This window comes from Gnatocerus cornutus, chromosome 3 (assembly GCF_029298725.1).
Source record: "Gnatocerus cornutus isolate USDA-ARS CGAHR chromosome 3, icGnaCorn1.1, whole genome shotgun sequence".
In the NCBI taxonomy this organism is placed as follows: domain Eukaryota; kingdom Metazoa; phylum Arthropoda; class Insecta; order Coleoptera; family Tenebrionidae; genus Gnatocerus; species Gnatocerus cornutus.
Window position 1 is genome coordinate 17,249,242 of NC_142235.1, and position 13,328 is coordinate 17,262,569.

Sequence of the window (13,328 nt, forward strand, 5' to 3'; positions counted from 1 at the left end):
TGCTCTATAGTTTTGTAATTTGAAACACACTTTAACTAACTCACCAGTAACAATTTGGCCAAATTTGATGTATATTGCACTGAAAGTGTTAAAATTATAGGCATTAACAAGCATTTTTGAAAATTTTGACGTCCTTCTAAGAGCGAAAATTTGTAAAATTGGTATTTTTTGTTGTATAATTTTGTACTGTGACACAGAGCATAACTAACTCAAGAACATCAACCTCATTAAATTTCATGTATAATAAGCTAAAATTGAAAAAATTATGGGCTCTAACAGAAAATTTTGAAAAAACATTATCTTCCAAAAGAGAAAATTTGTAGAATTTGTATGTTTTGCTCTATAATTTGGTACTTCCACACAAAGCATAACCAAATTGAGAGTAGCAACTGTTTTTAATTTAACATAGATTGCACAAAAGTAGCAAAAATTATGGCTTTTAAAAAAGGAAAATTTTGATTTTTTTTTCTCAAAATCAGAAAATTCGTAGTATTTGTATTGTTTGCTCTATAATTTTGAAATTTGACGCAAAGTTAAACCAATTCAAGAACAGTAATCTTCCGAAATTTCATGTATGTATATTCCACTAAAATCGCGAAAATAAAAGGCGTTAACGCTAATTTTTGAAAATTTTGACGTTTTTCTAAGAGAGAAAATTTGTGAAATTCGTATTTTTTGCTGTATAATTTTGTACTTTGACACAGAGCATAACCAACTCAAGAATATTAACCTCACTAAATTTTATGTACATTGAAATAAAATTGCGAAAATGATGGGTCCTAAAAGAAAATTTTGAATTTTTTTTCTTTCCAAAACAAAAAATTTGTAGAATTTGTATTTTTTGCTCTAAAATTTTGTCCTTTCACACAAAGCATTACCAATTTAAGAGTAGCAGGATTAATAACAACAAATCCTAAAATTTGGCGTTATAACCTGACAAACTCAACAAGTTTTCTAATCGCAACGCATCTAGTTAGCATGACTCCTCTGAACGACTGTCGTCCGCCATGTTGCATCCACCATTTTGAATTTTATATAAAACGTTGTGTTAAGACTGTGAGATTTGAGTTGTGTTGGCAGCCCTGTTTTTTGACATCTGGAGGTTAAAGCCTCAACTCAACATTTTAAATATGTATAATTCAAAATGGCGGTTTCAACATGGCGGAGAAGAAAAAGAATCGAACTTGACTCTGCGGAAACCTTGTCTAATGATGCCCCCAAAACGCGTTTTCCTTGTTTACCGCCTAAATCCGTCCCTGAAGATGACACAATGAATAATGACAACAAATCCCAAAATTTGGCGTTATAACCTCACAACTTCAACAAGTTTTCTAATCGCAACACATCTAGTTGGCATATTTCCTCCCGACGACTGTCGTAAAAATAAAAGTTCGGATTTTGATGTCAAGGCCGCTTCCGTTCCGAATCCACACAAACGCGATTTATCACCAATAAATCTCGCGACAATTTATTGGACCGTATGATCAAGTCTCCTGTGAAAACGTAGGTCGTGACTTGAGCCCTCGTTACAGGAAGCTGTAGAAAATGTTTTTCACAACCACCCGCGACGTCCTTCGCTTCTAATTCGCTCCTACCTGTTAATAATGTCATCTTGTTGCATCAACAAATCAATAAAAATGTGACGTTTTATTGACGCTCGTGTCGAAGGGCAATTATCATCTGGTCTTCATTAAAAACCTATTTCGCTTTCGTTATCTTCTAGATTGGGTAGTGACGTCGGTTCAATTACCCGAAGAATTCAATAGGACTGAGATCCGGGCGCCTCGCCGGCTCGCTGCCTTGGTAAAAGTGACAATTTTGGTCAAGGCGGGTAAATTTTGGTCAATTAAATCTAGTAGTGATCATTTTTTTATGGGTGTAGATCTCGATCATGGTCGCTTAGAAGAGTTTGTCGTGTTTGTTGTTTTTCGGTTTACTTAAGTCATTATTAGAGTGGAGATCAAAGGTTTTTATGAACTTGGCCTTGTTTTCGGCTGTGTAAACATTCGGAGTTGTGGGAGAGGTCTGGTTACACCCGGAGAAAAAGATTTCCGTGGAAGACTACTGTTTACTTGGAGGAAATTTGATGAATGTTTGGACCTTGGGTGATCTAATAAGACCATGGAGAGGTCGAACTAGCCGAAAATGTTCAAGAGAAGGTTAGTGGACAAGCTGCTCCTTTCGTTTCGGAGGATTTTTTTTAAGGATGTTTGATCTTTCTGTTAGAAAATTTTCTGGTTGATAGATAATAAAAATATACACACAATGTTGTTATTTATTTACATTAAAAATTATTGCGTTACAAGAAGAAAGACTTTTATAGTTTTCATAATTTTAGCCTTGGAGTTCAAACCGGTATAAAATTTTTTCTACACATACTGCTTACATAAATTAATGTACCGAAAAAATAAACGAATAGGTGCTTATTAGAAAATTATTTATTTAAGGAGTTTGATCTTATAGGAAGAAAATTTTGGTTCAAAAAGTTCGGCTTCGTCTTTTGATATTTTTGGAGATTTTGACTCGCTTTAAAAAAATGATGTAAAAGACTATGATTTTGTAATTTGGTACAATTAACAAACAAGTTTAAAATAGTAACTTTGCCAAATTTAATTCTAGTAGCATCGCACATTTCAAAATTATAGCATTTATAAGAAAATTCTGAAAGATTTCCAAAATTTTACATATTTCTTCTATAATATTGTAATTTCGTACAGTTAACAAACGGGTTCAAGGTAGTAATTTCTAGATTTTGTACCTGTGTCATTGCGCATTTCGGAATTCTAGCATTTATGACATAATTTTCAAAATTTTTGACTTGTTTCTAAAAAGACAATTTCTAAAATTTCATATTTGTTCTATACTGTTGTAATTTGCTACAGTTAACAAAGAGGTTCAAAATAGTCACCTCTTAAAATTTTATTTTTGTACCAGTGCGAATTTTGAATTTATAGCATTTATAAAAAAGTTTTGAAAATTTTTGGCTTCTTTCTTAAAAGAAAATTTCTAAATTTTGACTCGTTTGTTCTACACAGTTGTAATTTGATACAGTTAACAAACGGGTACAAAAAAGAAACCTCACTAAATTTTATTCTTGTACCACTGCGCATTTTGAGCTTATATCATTTATAAGAAAGTTTGAAAATTTTTGACTATTTCCTCAAAAGAAAATTATTAAAATTTGTCACGTTTATTCCATATTGTCGTAATTTGGTACAGTTAACAAGTGGGTACAAAATAGAAACCTCACCAAATTGTATTTATGTATCAGTGCGCATTTCAAAATTATATCATTTATAAAAAGTTTTGAAAATTTTTGGTTTGTCCCGGCTTGTCCTTGAAAAAAAATTCTAAAATTTGACACATTTGTTCTACACTGTTGTAATTTGGTACAGTTAACAAATAGGTTCAAAATAGTCACCTCTTAAAATTTTGTTTTTGTACCACTACGAATTTCGAATTTATAGCATTTATAAAAAAGTTTTGAAAATTTTTGGCTGCTTCCTTAAAAGAAAATTTCTAAATTTTGACACGTTTGTCCTACACTGTTGTAATTTGGTACGGTTAACAAACGGGTACAAAAATAGAACTTCACTAAATTTTATTCCTCTATTACTGCGCATTTTCAACTTATATCATTTATAAGAAAGTTTTGAAAATTTTAGACTATTCCTCCAAAAGAAAATTATTAAAATTTGACGCGTTAATTCCATATTGTCGTAATTTGGTACAGTTAACAAAGGGGTACAAAATAGAAACCTCACCAAATTGTATTTATACATCAGTGCGAATTTCAAAATTATATCATTTATAAAAAAAAAATTAAAATTTTTGGATTTTTGGCTTCTAAAAAGAAAATTTCTAAAATTTGACACATTTGTTCTACACTGTTGTAATTTGGTACAGTTAACAAATGGGTTCAAAGTAATCTTCTCTCAAAATTGTAGTTTTGTACCACTGTGTATTTTTAAGTTATAGCTGTTATGATAAAGTTTTGAAAAATGTTGGTTCGTCTCAAAAGAAAATTTATAAAATTTAATAAATTTCTTCTATACTGTTGTAATTTGGTACAGTTAACAAATGGGTACAAAATAGAAACCTCATCAAATTGTATTTCTGTACCCACTGTGCATTTCGAAATTATATCATTTATAAAAAAGTTTTAAAAATTTTTGGCTGGTCCCCAAAAAAAATTCTAAAATTTGACACGATTGTTCTCCACTGTTGTAATTTAATACAGTTAACAAACGGGTACAAAATAGAAACCTTATCAAATTTTATTTTTGTACCACCGCCCATTTCGAAATTATATCATTTATAAAAAAAAAATAAAAAAAATGTCTCGTCCCTCAAAAAAAAATATTTAAATTTTGATACGTTTGTTCTAAATCGTTGTAACATGGTACAGTTAACAAAGAGATTCAAAGTAGTCGCTTCTCAAAATTTCGTTTCTGAACCACTGCGCCTTTTGAAATTAAAGCATTTATAATAAAGTTTAGAAAATTTTTGATTTGTCTCAAGGGAAATTTTCTAAATTTTGACATACTCCTTCTAGAATCTTGAAATTTGGCACAGTTAAGAATTGGGTACAAATTACAAATCTCACCTAATTTTATTACTGTCGCATTGCACGTTTCAAAACTATAGCATTTATAAGAAATTTTTTAAAATGTGACTTATTTGTTCTATAATTTTGTAATTTGGTATAGTTAACAAACGGGTACAAAGTAACATCCTTACCAAATTTTATTCCTGTACCACCGCTCACTTCGAAATTATATCATTTATAAGAAAGTTTAAAAAATTTTTTGTTCGTCTCTCAATAACAATTTTCTAAAATTTGACGTTTGTTCTATACTGTTGTAATTTGGTACAGTTAACAAAGGGGTTTAAAGTAGTCATTTCTCAAAATTTCGTTTTTGAACCACTGCGTATTTCAAAATTATAGCATTTAAAATAAAAATTATCAAACTTTTGGTTTGACTCTCAAGGGAAAATTACTAAATTTTGACATAGTCGGTCTAGAATATTGAAATTTGACACAGTTAATATACGGGTACAAAATAGAAACCTCACTGAATTTTATTAATGTCGCATTACGCGTTTCAAAATTATAGTATTTATAAAAAAGTTTTGAAAATTTTTTGCCTATTCTTTAAAAGAAATTAGCAAAAATTTGAAATAGTCGATCTATAATTTTGTAATTTAGTACAGTTAAGAGACGGGTTTAAAAAAGTAAGTAACGTCTGAAAGTTTTATTCCTGTAGCTCCACATATTTCGAAATTATAGCAATTATAAAGCAATTTTAAAAAATTTTGACTTGTCTATGAAGAGAAAATTTTTAAACTTGGACATACTTTTTCTAGGATATTGAAATTCGGTACAGTTAACAAACGGGTACAAAAAATAGTTCTCACTAAATTTGTTTCTTGTAGCATCGCGCGTTTCGAAACCATAACGTTTATAAAAAATTTTGGAAATTTTTGGCGCGTCCCTTAAAAGAAAATTTGTAAAATTTGACATAGTCGTTCTATAATTTTGTAACTTGGTACGGTTAAAAAACGGGTTCAAAATAATAACTTCTCAAAATTTTATTCCTGTAGCATCACGCATTCCACATTTAAAAGTTTTGCAATTTTTTTTGACATGTATGTTAAATTATTTTGAAATATGGTAGGTTCAAATAAATAGTTTGAATTTTTCTGTTTCTTAGACGCACTAATTTCTCTTAGATTTTAGTTGTCAGAAATTAACTCTCCAAAACTCATCCTAAAATCAAAATCAAAATTTCAAAATTTTTTAACATCATCCTGGTGCTTTTTGGTTTTTGAAACTCTATTTTATTGAAAAGTAGTTAAGACGACTATTCCAGAAATAGCCGCCGTGCGTCCTCAATGACGTCCACGAAGTGACGGATTTTGTATACAGGGTGTCAACAAAAACTCTTTTTTTATGTACTCCAAAAACTCAAAAATGGCGTCGAGTCAAGTTTTAGCCACTCATAGTTTAAAAAGGGTTGGTAACCCGGAAATCTGGCAAGTGACACGCAGTGCTGCCACCAAATTTTCAATTACAAAAAAAGGGTTCTTGAAAACTCCGTCACCCCCAAGTTTCCCAACCTGCTCGAGTGATGCGTTTTAAATTTGGAAGCGACGTCGACGTCATCGCCGTCGCTTCCTTCATGTTTTGGTTTTTCAGCTTCAGTCCACCACACGCGCTGAAACTGAAAAGACCGATGACATTATCGTATTTAGGTCGCGAGACGAATTCGTTGAAATGATTACCGTGCCTAATTACGGCTACGTTCCTCATCGTCGGATTTCTTCTCACAGCGATGCTTCATATATCGAGAAAAAAACTGTAAGTTTGATGTGTCAGGGAGTTCAAAGTTCAATTGCAATAACGGAGAATTTCGAGGAAGGTTGGGATAAATTTAGATAAAGAGTAAACAGTGTGTTATTGATGATCAGCAGCAACAGGGAGTGCGTTGCAGGTGTTATCTTGACGAGAAACATGGATGAGATAGTGGAATATTGCAAGTTGTTTTAGCCGCGCGTGGCGGTTTTCTGTTTATTTCAACACGAACGATTAGGATTATAATGCGCAGTTTGTTTCAAGGAAATGTCAACAAACCGAGAATTTTACCTCCGCGAAAAAGAAAAAATTGAATTTGAGGTTGGTGCACAATTTTTCCTAGATAAAGTTGTTTTTATTATCTGCGATAAGATAAGAATCGCCGGTCTGAGACTGAATCCTTCATGGAGACTCATTGCGGGAAAATGTGCCAAGTGCCAAATAAACAATAATAATAATAATAATAGCGTCGATAATTTTGTAATTTGGGTTCAAAATAGTAACCTCATAAAATTTCATTTTTGTACCGTTGCACATTTAGAAATTATAGCATTATAAGAAAGTTTTTGAAATTTTGGGTTCGTTTAAAAAAAAAAATTAAATTTGACGCCTTTGTTTTATAATTTTGTAATTTGGTGCAGTTAACAAACGGGTCCCAAGTAGTGACCTCTCGAAATTTGATTCCTTTAGCATTGCATATTTCGAAATTGTATCACTTATAAGAAAATTTTGGATATTTTTGGTTTGTTATTCGAAAGAAAATTTCTAAAATTTGACGTATTTGTTGAATTATTTTGTAAATTGGTGTAGTTAACAAAACTCAAATTAGTAATCTCTCTAAATTTTGTACGTGTACCATTGCGCATTTCGAAATTATAGCACTTATACCAATGTTATGAAAATTTTTGACTTGCTCTCTAAAGAAAATTTCTAATGATTTGACACTTTTGTTTTATTCTTTTGTCATTTGGTCCAGTTAACAAAGGGCATGGACATAGTAAACTCTCAAAATTTTATTTGTACCACTACGCATTTTGAAAGTATAGAATTTATTATAAAGTTTAGGAAATTTTTGCCTTATCGCTTAAAAAAAATTTCTAAAATTTGACACATTTACTCTAAAATGTTATAATTTGGTACAGTTAACAAACTGGTTCAAAACAATAATCTCTCCAAATCTTATTCGTCTAACATCACAAATTTCAAAATTATGGAATTTTTAAAAAAGATTAGGAAAATTTTTGTCGTTCCCATCAAGAACATTTCCAAAATTTGAAATATTGGTTGGATTATTTTGTAATTTGGTACAGTTACCAGGCGGGTACAAAATAGTAATTTTACCAAATTTTATTCTCGTAGCATTACCAAATTACAGTATTTTTAAGAAAATTTTCGAAATTTTTGGCTTTTGATTTAAGAGAAAATTTTTAAAATTTGACAAACGCGATGCAAATTATTGTATTTGGTACAATTATTGAACAGGTTTAAGAAAATAGTTTCTTAAAATTTTATTCTTGTAGCTATCACACATTTCGAAATTATCGCATTTATAAGAGAGTTTTACAAAATTTTTTGGCCCGTCGCTCAAAAAAATGTTTTTCATTTTACAGATTAAGTTCTATAATGTTGTAATTTGGTACAGTTAACAAACGGGTTCAAAATAGTGATCTCACCAAATCTTATTCCTCTTAAGATCACAAACTTTAAAATTATGGAATTTAAAAAAAAATGGAAAATTTGTGGTTGTTTCTATAAAGAACATTTTTTAAATTTGAAGTATTGGTTGGATTATTTTGTAATTTGGTACAGTCAACAAGCGGGTACAAAATAGTAACTTCACCAAATTTTATAGCTGTACCACTGCAAATTTCGAAATTATACCATTTAAAAGAAAGTTTTGGAAATTTTTGGTTTGTTCTTCAAAAGAAAATTTCTAAAATTTGACGTATTTGTTAAATTTTGTTTTGTAATTTGCTACAGTTAATGAACGGGTTCAAAATAGTAATTTTACCATAAATTATTCCTGTAGCATCATGTATTTTAAAATTACAGAATTTATGACAAGTTTCGAAAATTTTAGCTTAAATTTTAAGAGAAAATTTTTGAATTTTGACCATTTCGTTCTACAATATTGTAATTTGGTTAACAAATGGGTTAAAAATAGTGACCTCTCAAAATTGCATTTTTGTAACATCACACATTTCGAAAGTAAAGCGTTTATAATAAAATTTTGCAATTTTTTGGTTTATCCTTCAAGAGAAAATTTCTAAAATTTAACGTAATAGTTGAATTATTCTTTAATTTGCTACAGTTGATAACCGGGTTCAAAATAGTAACATCACCAAAAATTATTCCTGTAGCACCACACGTTTTAAAATTACAGAATTTATATAAAAGTTTTCCAAAATTTTAGCTTGTCTTTCAACAGAAAATTTCTAAAATTTGACCAACTCGTTCTAGAATATTGTAATTTGGTACAGTTAACAATCGTGTTCAAGGCAGTGTGTTCTCAAAGTTTTACACCTGTAGCACTTTCCATTTCAAAATTTTAACAATTGTAAGAAAAATTTGGAATATTTGAGTCGTCACTCAAAAAAATTTTAAAATTTGACACATTCGTTTTATACTATTGTAATTTGGTACAATTAACAAAAGGGTTCAAAGTAGTAACCTCCCCAAATTTTATTCCTCTAGTGTACCAAATTTTATAAATATGGAACTTTCCAAAAAGTTTTTGAAAGTTTTTGGCTCGTCTTTCAAAAAAAAATTTGAAATATTTTTTGAATTATTTTGTAATTTGGTACAGTTAACAAATGGGTTTAACATAGTAACCCCTCAAAACTTTATTCCTGAACATTTAAAATTTCCAAAAATTTGACACCTCATAAATCGTTTCTAAATTCTAAACTTTCAAATTCAAGGTAGTACGTTTTTAGCCTGTTTACATATATTTTATTTTCCGACTACAAATGTTCTCAATGTTACGAATTTATATTACACTGCGAATTTTATCGCAAACAATACAAAGCCCAGTTTAGATTTGTAATTAATTTTTAGATTCTGGTTATTTATCTTATCTGTCGCTCGATTTAGTGACGACAAATGATTTATGATTCATCAGTAATTTATCTGTATTTTAACCACTTGATTTAAGAGGCAATAAAAATAAAAAAAAGTGCAGAAAAGTTGTACGAACGCAAAAATTAAATTATACAAAATTTGACATTTTCTCCACATCGAATTATACCCTTATAATCATTTTTATTAAAATTAAGAAACAGAACTTGTTTTACACATTTCTAAATTTCGGTGTTGATAAGTTAATACAAGAATTTTTCCATATTTTAAGTCTTCACAGGTGGCACAGGTAAACCACAACCAGACAAAACAAGTTTTTGCCACAACTGGAAGCTCATTCTTTTTTAACTTATGTAACTGATTTGTGATTTCCTCCAGAAAAAAAACTTTACAAACCTGTTTGCAAAATGTATGTAAATGATACCTCCAATCAAACAATTTTTTTTATAAAAGAAAATGAACATGACTGCGAACTTCGTGCGATTCTGCATCAGAATTACACGTGTTCACGATTGAAATAAATTTAAGTGTTTGAAAACGGACACTTTTGAATGGACTTTGAAACCGCGACCTGGCACAGATGGTGCGAGATTTATTTCTGACAGTCTTATCTCAGCTTTTAAAAAAAACACGCATCGGAGTGGGCAACGGAGAAACGTATGTCGCTGATTGATCATCCGTATTGACAAACTTCACAAATCCTTGATATTTACTTAAAAAAAACGCAAGAAATTCTGTAACTTTTCACTGTTACCAACGACGAATTTTGTTTATTTTCACTTGTTAGAACAACTAATTTTCTCAAGGTCTGAGAAGTCTTTATGTTAATAACACGAGTGTATGCATAATTGTAATTTAAAAATACACTGTTTATGTTATTACGTGATCACCGAGTCATGAAAAGAGCAACCCGGACTCGATTAAAATCGACGTCAAAGGAGGCTTCGGAATTTTAAGTTGGTACGCCTGTCTCCCTATTTTAGTCCCACCAGTACTACCAACCTCACACTCGTCGTTTTTTTCAGGTGACGGAACTGTACAAACAAATGAAGGACCAAAACCACCAAGCACCCACGCGTTCGGTGAGCAGTGCTGCCAACCTCACCTCGTTGTGCGTTGACATATCACCAAGTTCTAGTAACTTTTTCGAGGTGCGTATACAGCTGGTCCGAAAGTCATCTTATTAAAGTACCATTCCAGGTTCTGTACATTGGTAAAATTAAAGTATGGCAAAAGAAAGTCCCCGAGACCTTCATCGACGACGCTCTGGAGAAGTTCAAAGCGCACGAGCTCGAAAAATCAAAAGTGAAGATGCTGGGGAGTATCGGAAGACTAAGAAGTGAGGATATAATTCGACGGGGGTCCAACGACTCCACGAGCTCCGGGGACAGTGTCCAGTACCCTCCGGTGCTCCAGAGGTCCATGTCTTCAATTACGAGTCTCACAGTGAAACCTGCAGAACCAGAAGAAGACACCAAGAATGCTCAATCTAGCGACAACGAATCTATCAGTAGTGCCAAAGAAGGCCCTGCTGTTGAAGTGGATGACCACAATCGTACCATGGTACTACAAATAGACAGAACGGATCTTAGACTCATCAGTCCGGACCGGAAAGTCATTCTTTTGCAAAAGCAGCACATGGACATCGCCACGTGCGTGCAAGGAATCGGCAAAATGGAGCACTTCGGCTTCATCTGCCGCGAAGGACAGAGCCCGCAGAATTTCGTGGGGTACATCTTCAAGTGCGAGTCGTCTTCCATAGCCAGCGATGCCGTTGCAGGTAAGGAGGAGGATTCCACTGAAATTCGCTGACATTGAGACTAGTTTTTTATTTATAGAAATTCAAATTTGTGGTTTCCTTCGTGACTAGTGTTGTCACCGGGTGCCCCAATTTTTATGGAGCTCACTGTAAGGTGACTCAGTAGCGCGAAATTTGAAATTTTTTGCTTTCGTGTCCCATTTTTTTTGTGCGACTGTAGGAAATTAAGCGGAACGTTCCTAATTGAAAGTAATTTGGTGTTAAATTCAGGTTTTCTAACCTCACAAAAGTCAAATTTGTAGTTCAAGTTTGTCAATTAGCGTCAATAAAAACGGACGTCAGCATTTGTATTGGTCTTGATACAACGAAATTGAGAAAAACTGCGCATAATTTTAATCGAGCGCGAATCTTGGCCAACTTCCGCTCCATTGATTTCCTTGAGTTTTGAGTTTTAATTAAAAAATTTGCATTTGATTTGTATGCATGCGTAAATACATTTTTCACAGTTATTATATGCATGGCAGAATTAGTTATTTTTAGACTGTAATTATAGTTTAGACATTTTAACTATTCTAAGTTAATCAAGAGGCTAATTAAAGTTTTAATTTTTAGGTTCATTCTGCTTTTGATAGATTTTTTTCTTTGATTCTTTCGTTTTTCTCTATGGATTCTTCTTTAGATTTTTTTTATTTTTGATTTCTACTTAAATTTCTCGACTTCTTTTAATTTTTCCATTAATTCCTTTTTAGTTTCTTCATCAATTTTTCATATTCTTTTTTCTGTTCGCCTAATTCTTAATTGAACTTCTGCTTAGATTTTTCTTTAAACTTTTGTCATATTTTTCTATAGTTCTTCTATAACTTTCTTTATAGATTCTTCCATCGATTCTTCCTTTCGTTTATACTTCAAGTATTTCAAGTACTTCAAGTTCAAGATTATAAATTTTTCATCTTTCTGTTTACATTTTTTTTAAATTTCATCCATAGTTTTTTCTAGATTTCTTAAATTTTTCTTTACATTCTTATTTTGGTTCTTCTGTTTATGACTCTTTTGTTTTTTCTTCGATTCTTTCCTAACTTCCTCATATTCTTCCTCAGTTTTTCTTTAAATTTTTCCATAGATTATTTGTTCTTTTTTCTATTGATTCTTCCTTCGTTTTTCTTACAATTCTTTCTTAAATTACTTAGATCTTTCCTTAGATTTTTCTTTTGATTCTTATATGTATTTCTTTTTAGTTTCTCTATTAATTTTTTCTTAAATTAGTTTTCAGATTCATAAGAATCTTTCATTAATTTTCCCATTAATTTCATTATAGTTTCTCCTTAGATTCCTTTTTTAATTATTACTCATATTTTTTTTTATATTTGTCTTTAGTTCTTAGACTGCTGCTTAGATTCTTTCTCATACTTTCTTTAGTTCTTCTTTAGCTTTCTTCATAGAGTTTGTCGTTTTCCCTTACGTTTATCCTTTAAGTCCTTTTTAAATTCTTCAGATTTTTTTTTATATTTTTCTTTGATTCTTCAAAAGATTCGTCATTAAAAATTTTCGTAAATTCTCCTACTTTTTGTTTATTTTTTTAATTTAATTTCTTCTATTTCTCAAATTTCTATTTAGGTTCTTATTCTGTTTATTTTTCTTTTGTTTCTTTTTTGATTCCTTCTTAATTTTTCATATTCCTGTCTTTTGATTCGTCCTTGGATTCTTCTTTTGATTTTTTTATATTCTCTCTTCGATTTCTTTTAAAATTTCTTCTTAGATTCTACAGATTTCCATTAGATTTTTTGTTTTTTTTCTTTATTGGAATTTCTCATAAATTTGTTGTATTTTTTCTTAGTTTCTTCTCTTTCGATTCTCCTTTAACGTTTCTTTAACTATTTCTTTATCGATTTCCTTTTAGATTCTTCTATTGATTCCTCCTTTGTTTGATCTTCAATTTCTTCTTCAATTTTTCAGATTCTTTTTAAATTTCTTTTGATTCTTCAATAGATTCTCCTTTCAACTCCTTTGTTATTTTCATATCTTCCTGTTTAAATTCGTTCTTAATTTTTAGATCTAGATCTTTAGATTTATATTTTGATTTTTCATCGATTCCCTTTTTGTTTATCCTTTAAGTCCTTAAATTTCCCAGATTCCTTT

The 13,328-nt window shown here is 30.9% G+C and overlaps 1 protein-coding gene across 3 annotated transcripts in view; it reads left to right on the plus strand.

Annotated features, from left to right (window-relative positions):
• The window catches only part of plx (PTB_TBC1D1_like and TBC domain-containing protein plx), a 42,585-nt gene that overhangs the window by 22,384 nt on the left and 6,873 nt on the right, over window positions 1–13,328 (plus strand). For 2 of the 3 annotated variants that reach the window (XM_088033479.1, XM_088033480.1), the window contains 2 exons: window positions 10,459–10,584; window positions 10,634–11,213. In XM_088033479.1, coding sequence (XP_087889605.1) covers window positions 10,459–10,584; window positions 10,634–11,213 — 706 coding nt within the window. Of the gene's footprint in view, window positions 1–6,504; window positions 6,677–10,458; window positions 10,585–10,633; window positions 11,214–13,328 lie in introns of those variants that run through there. The other variant, XM_088033481.1, reaches the window with a different exon arrangement.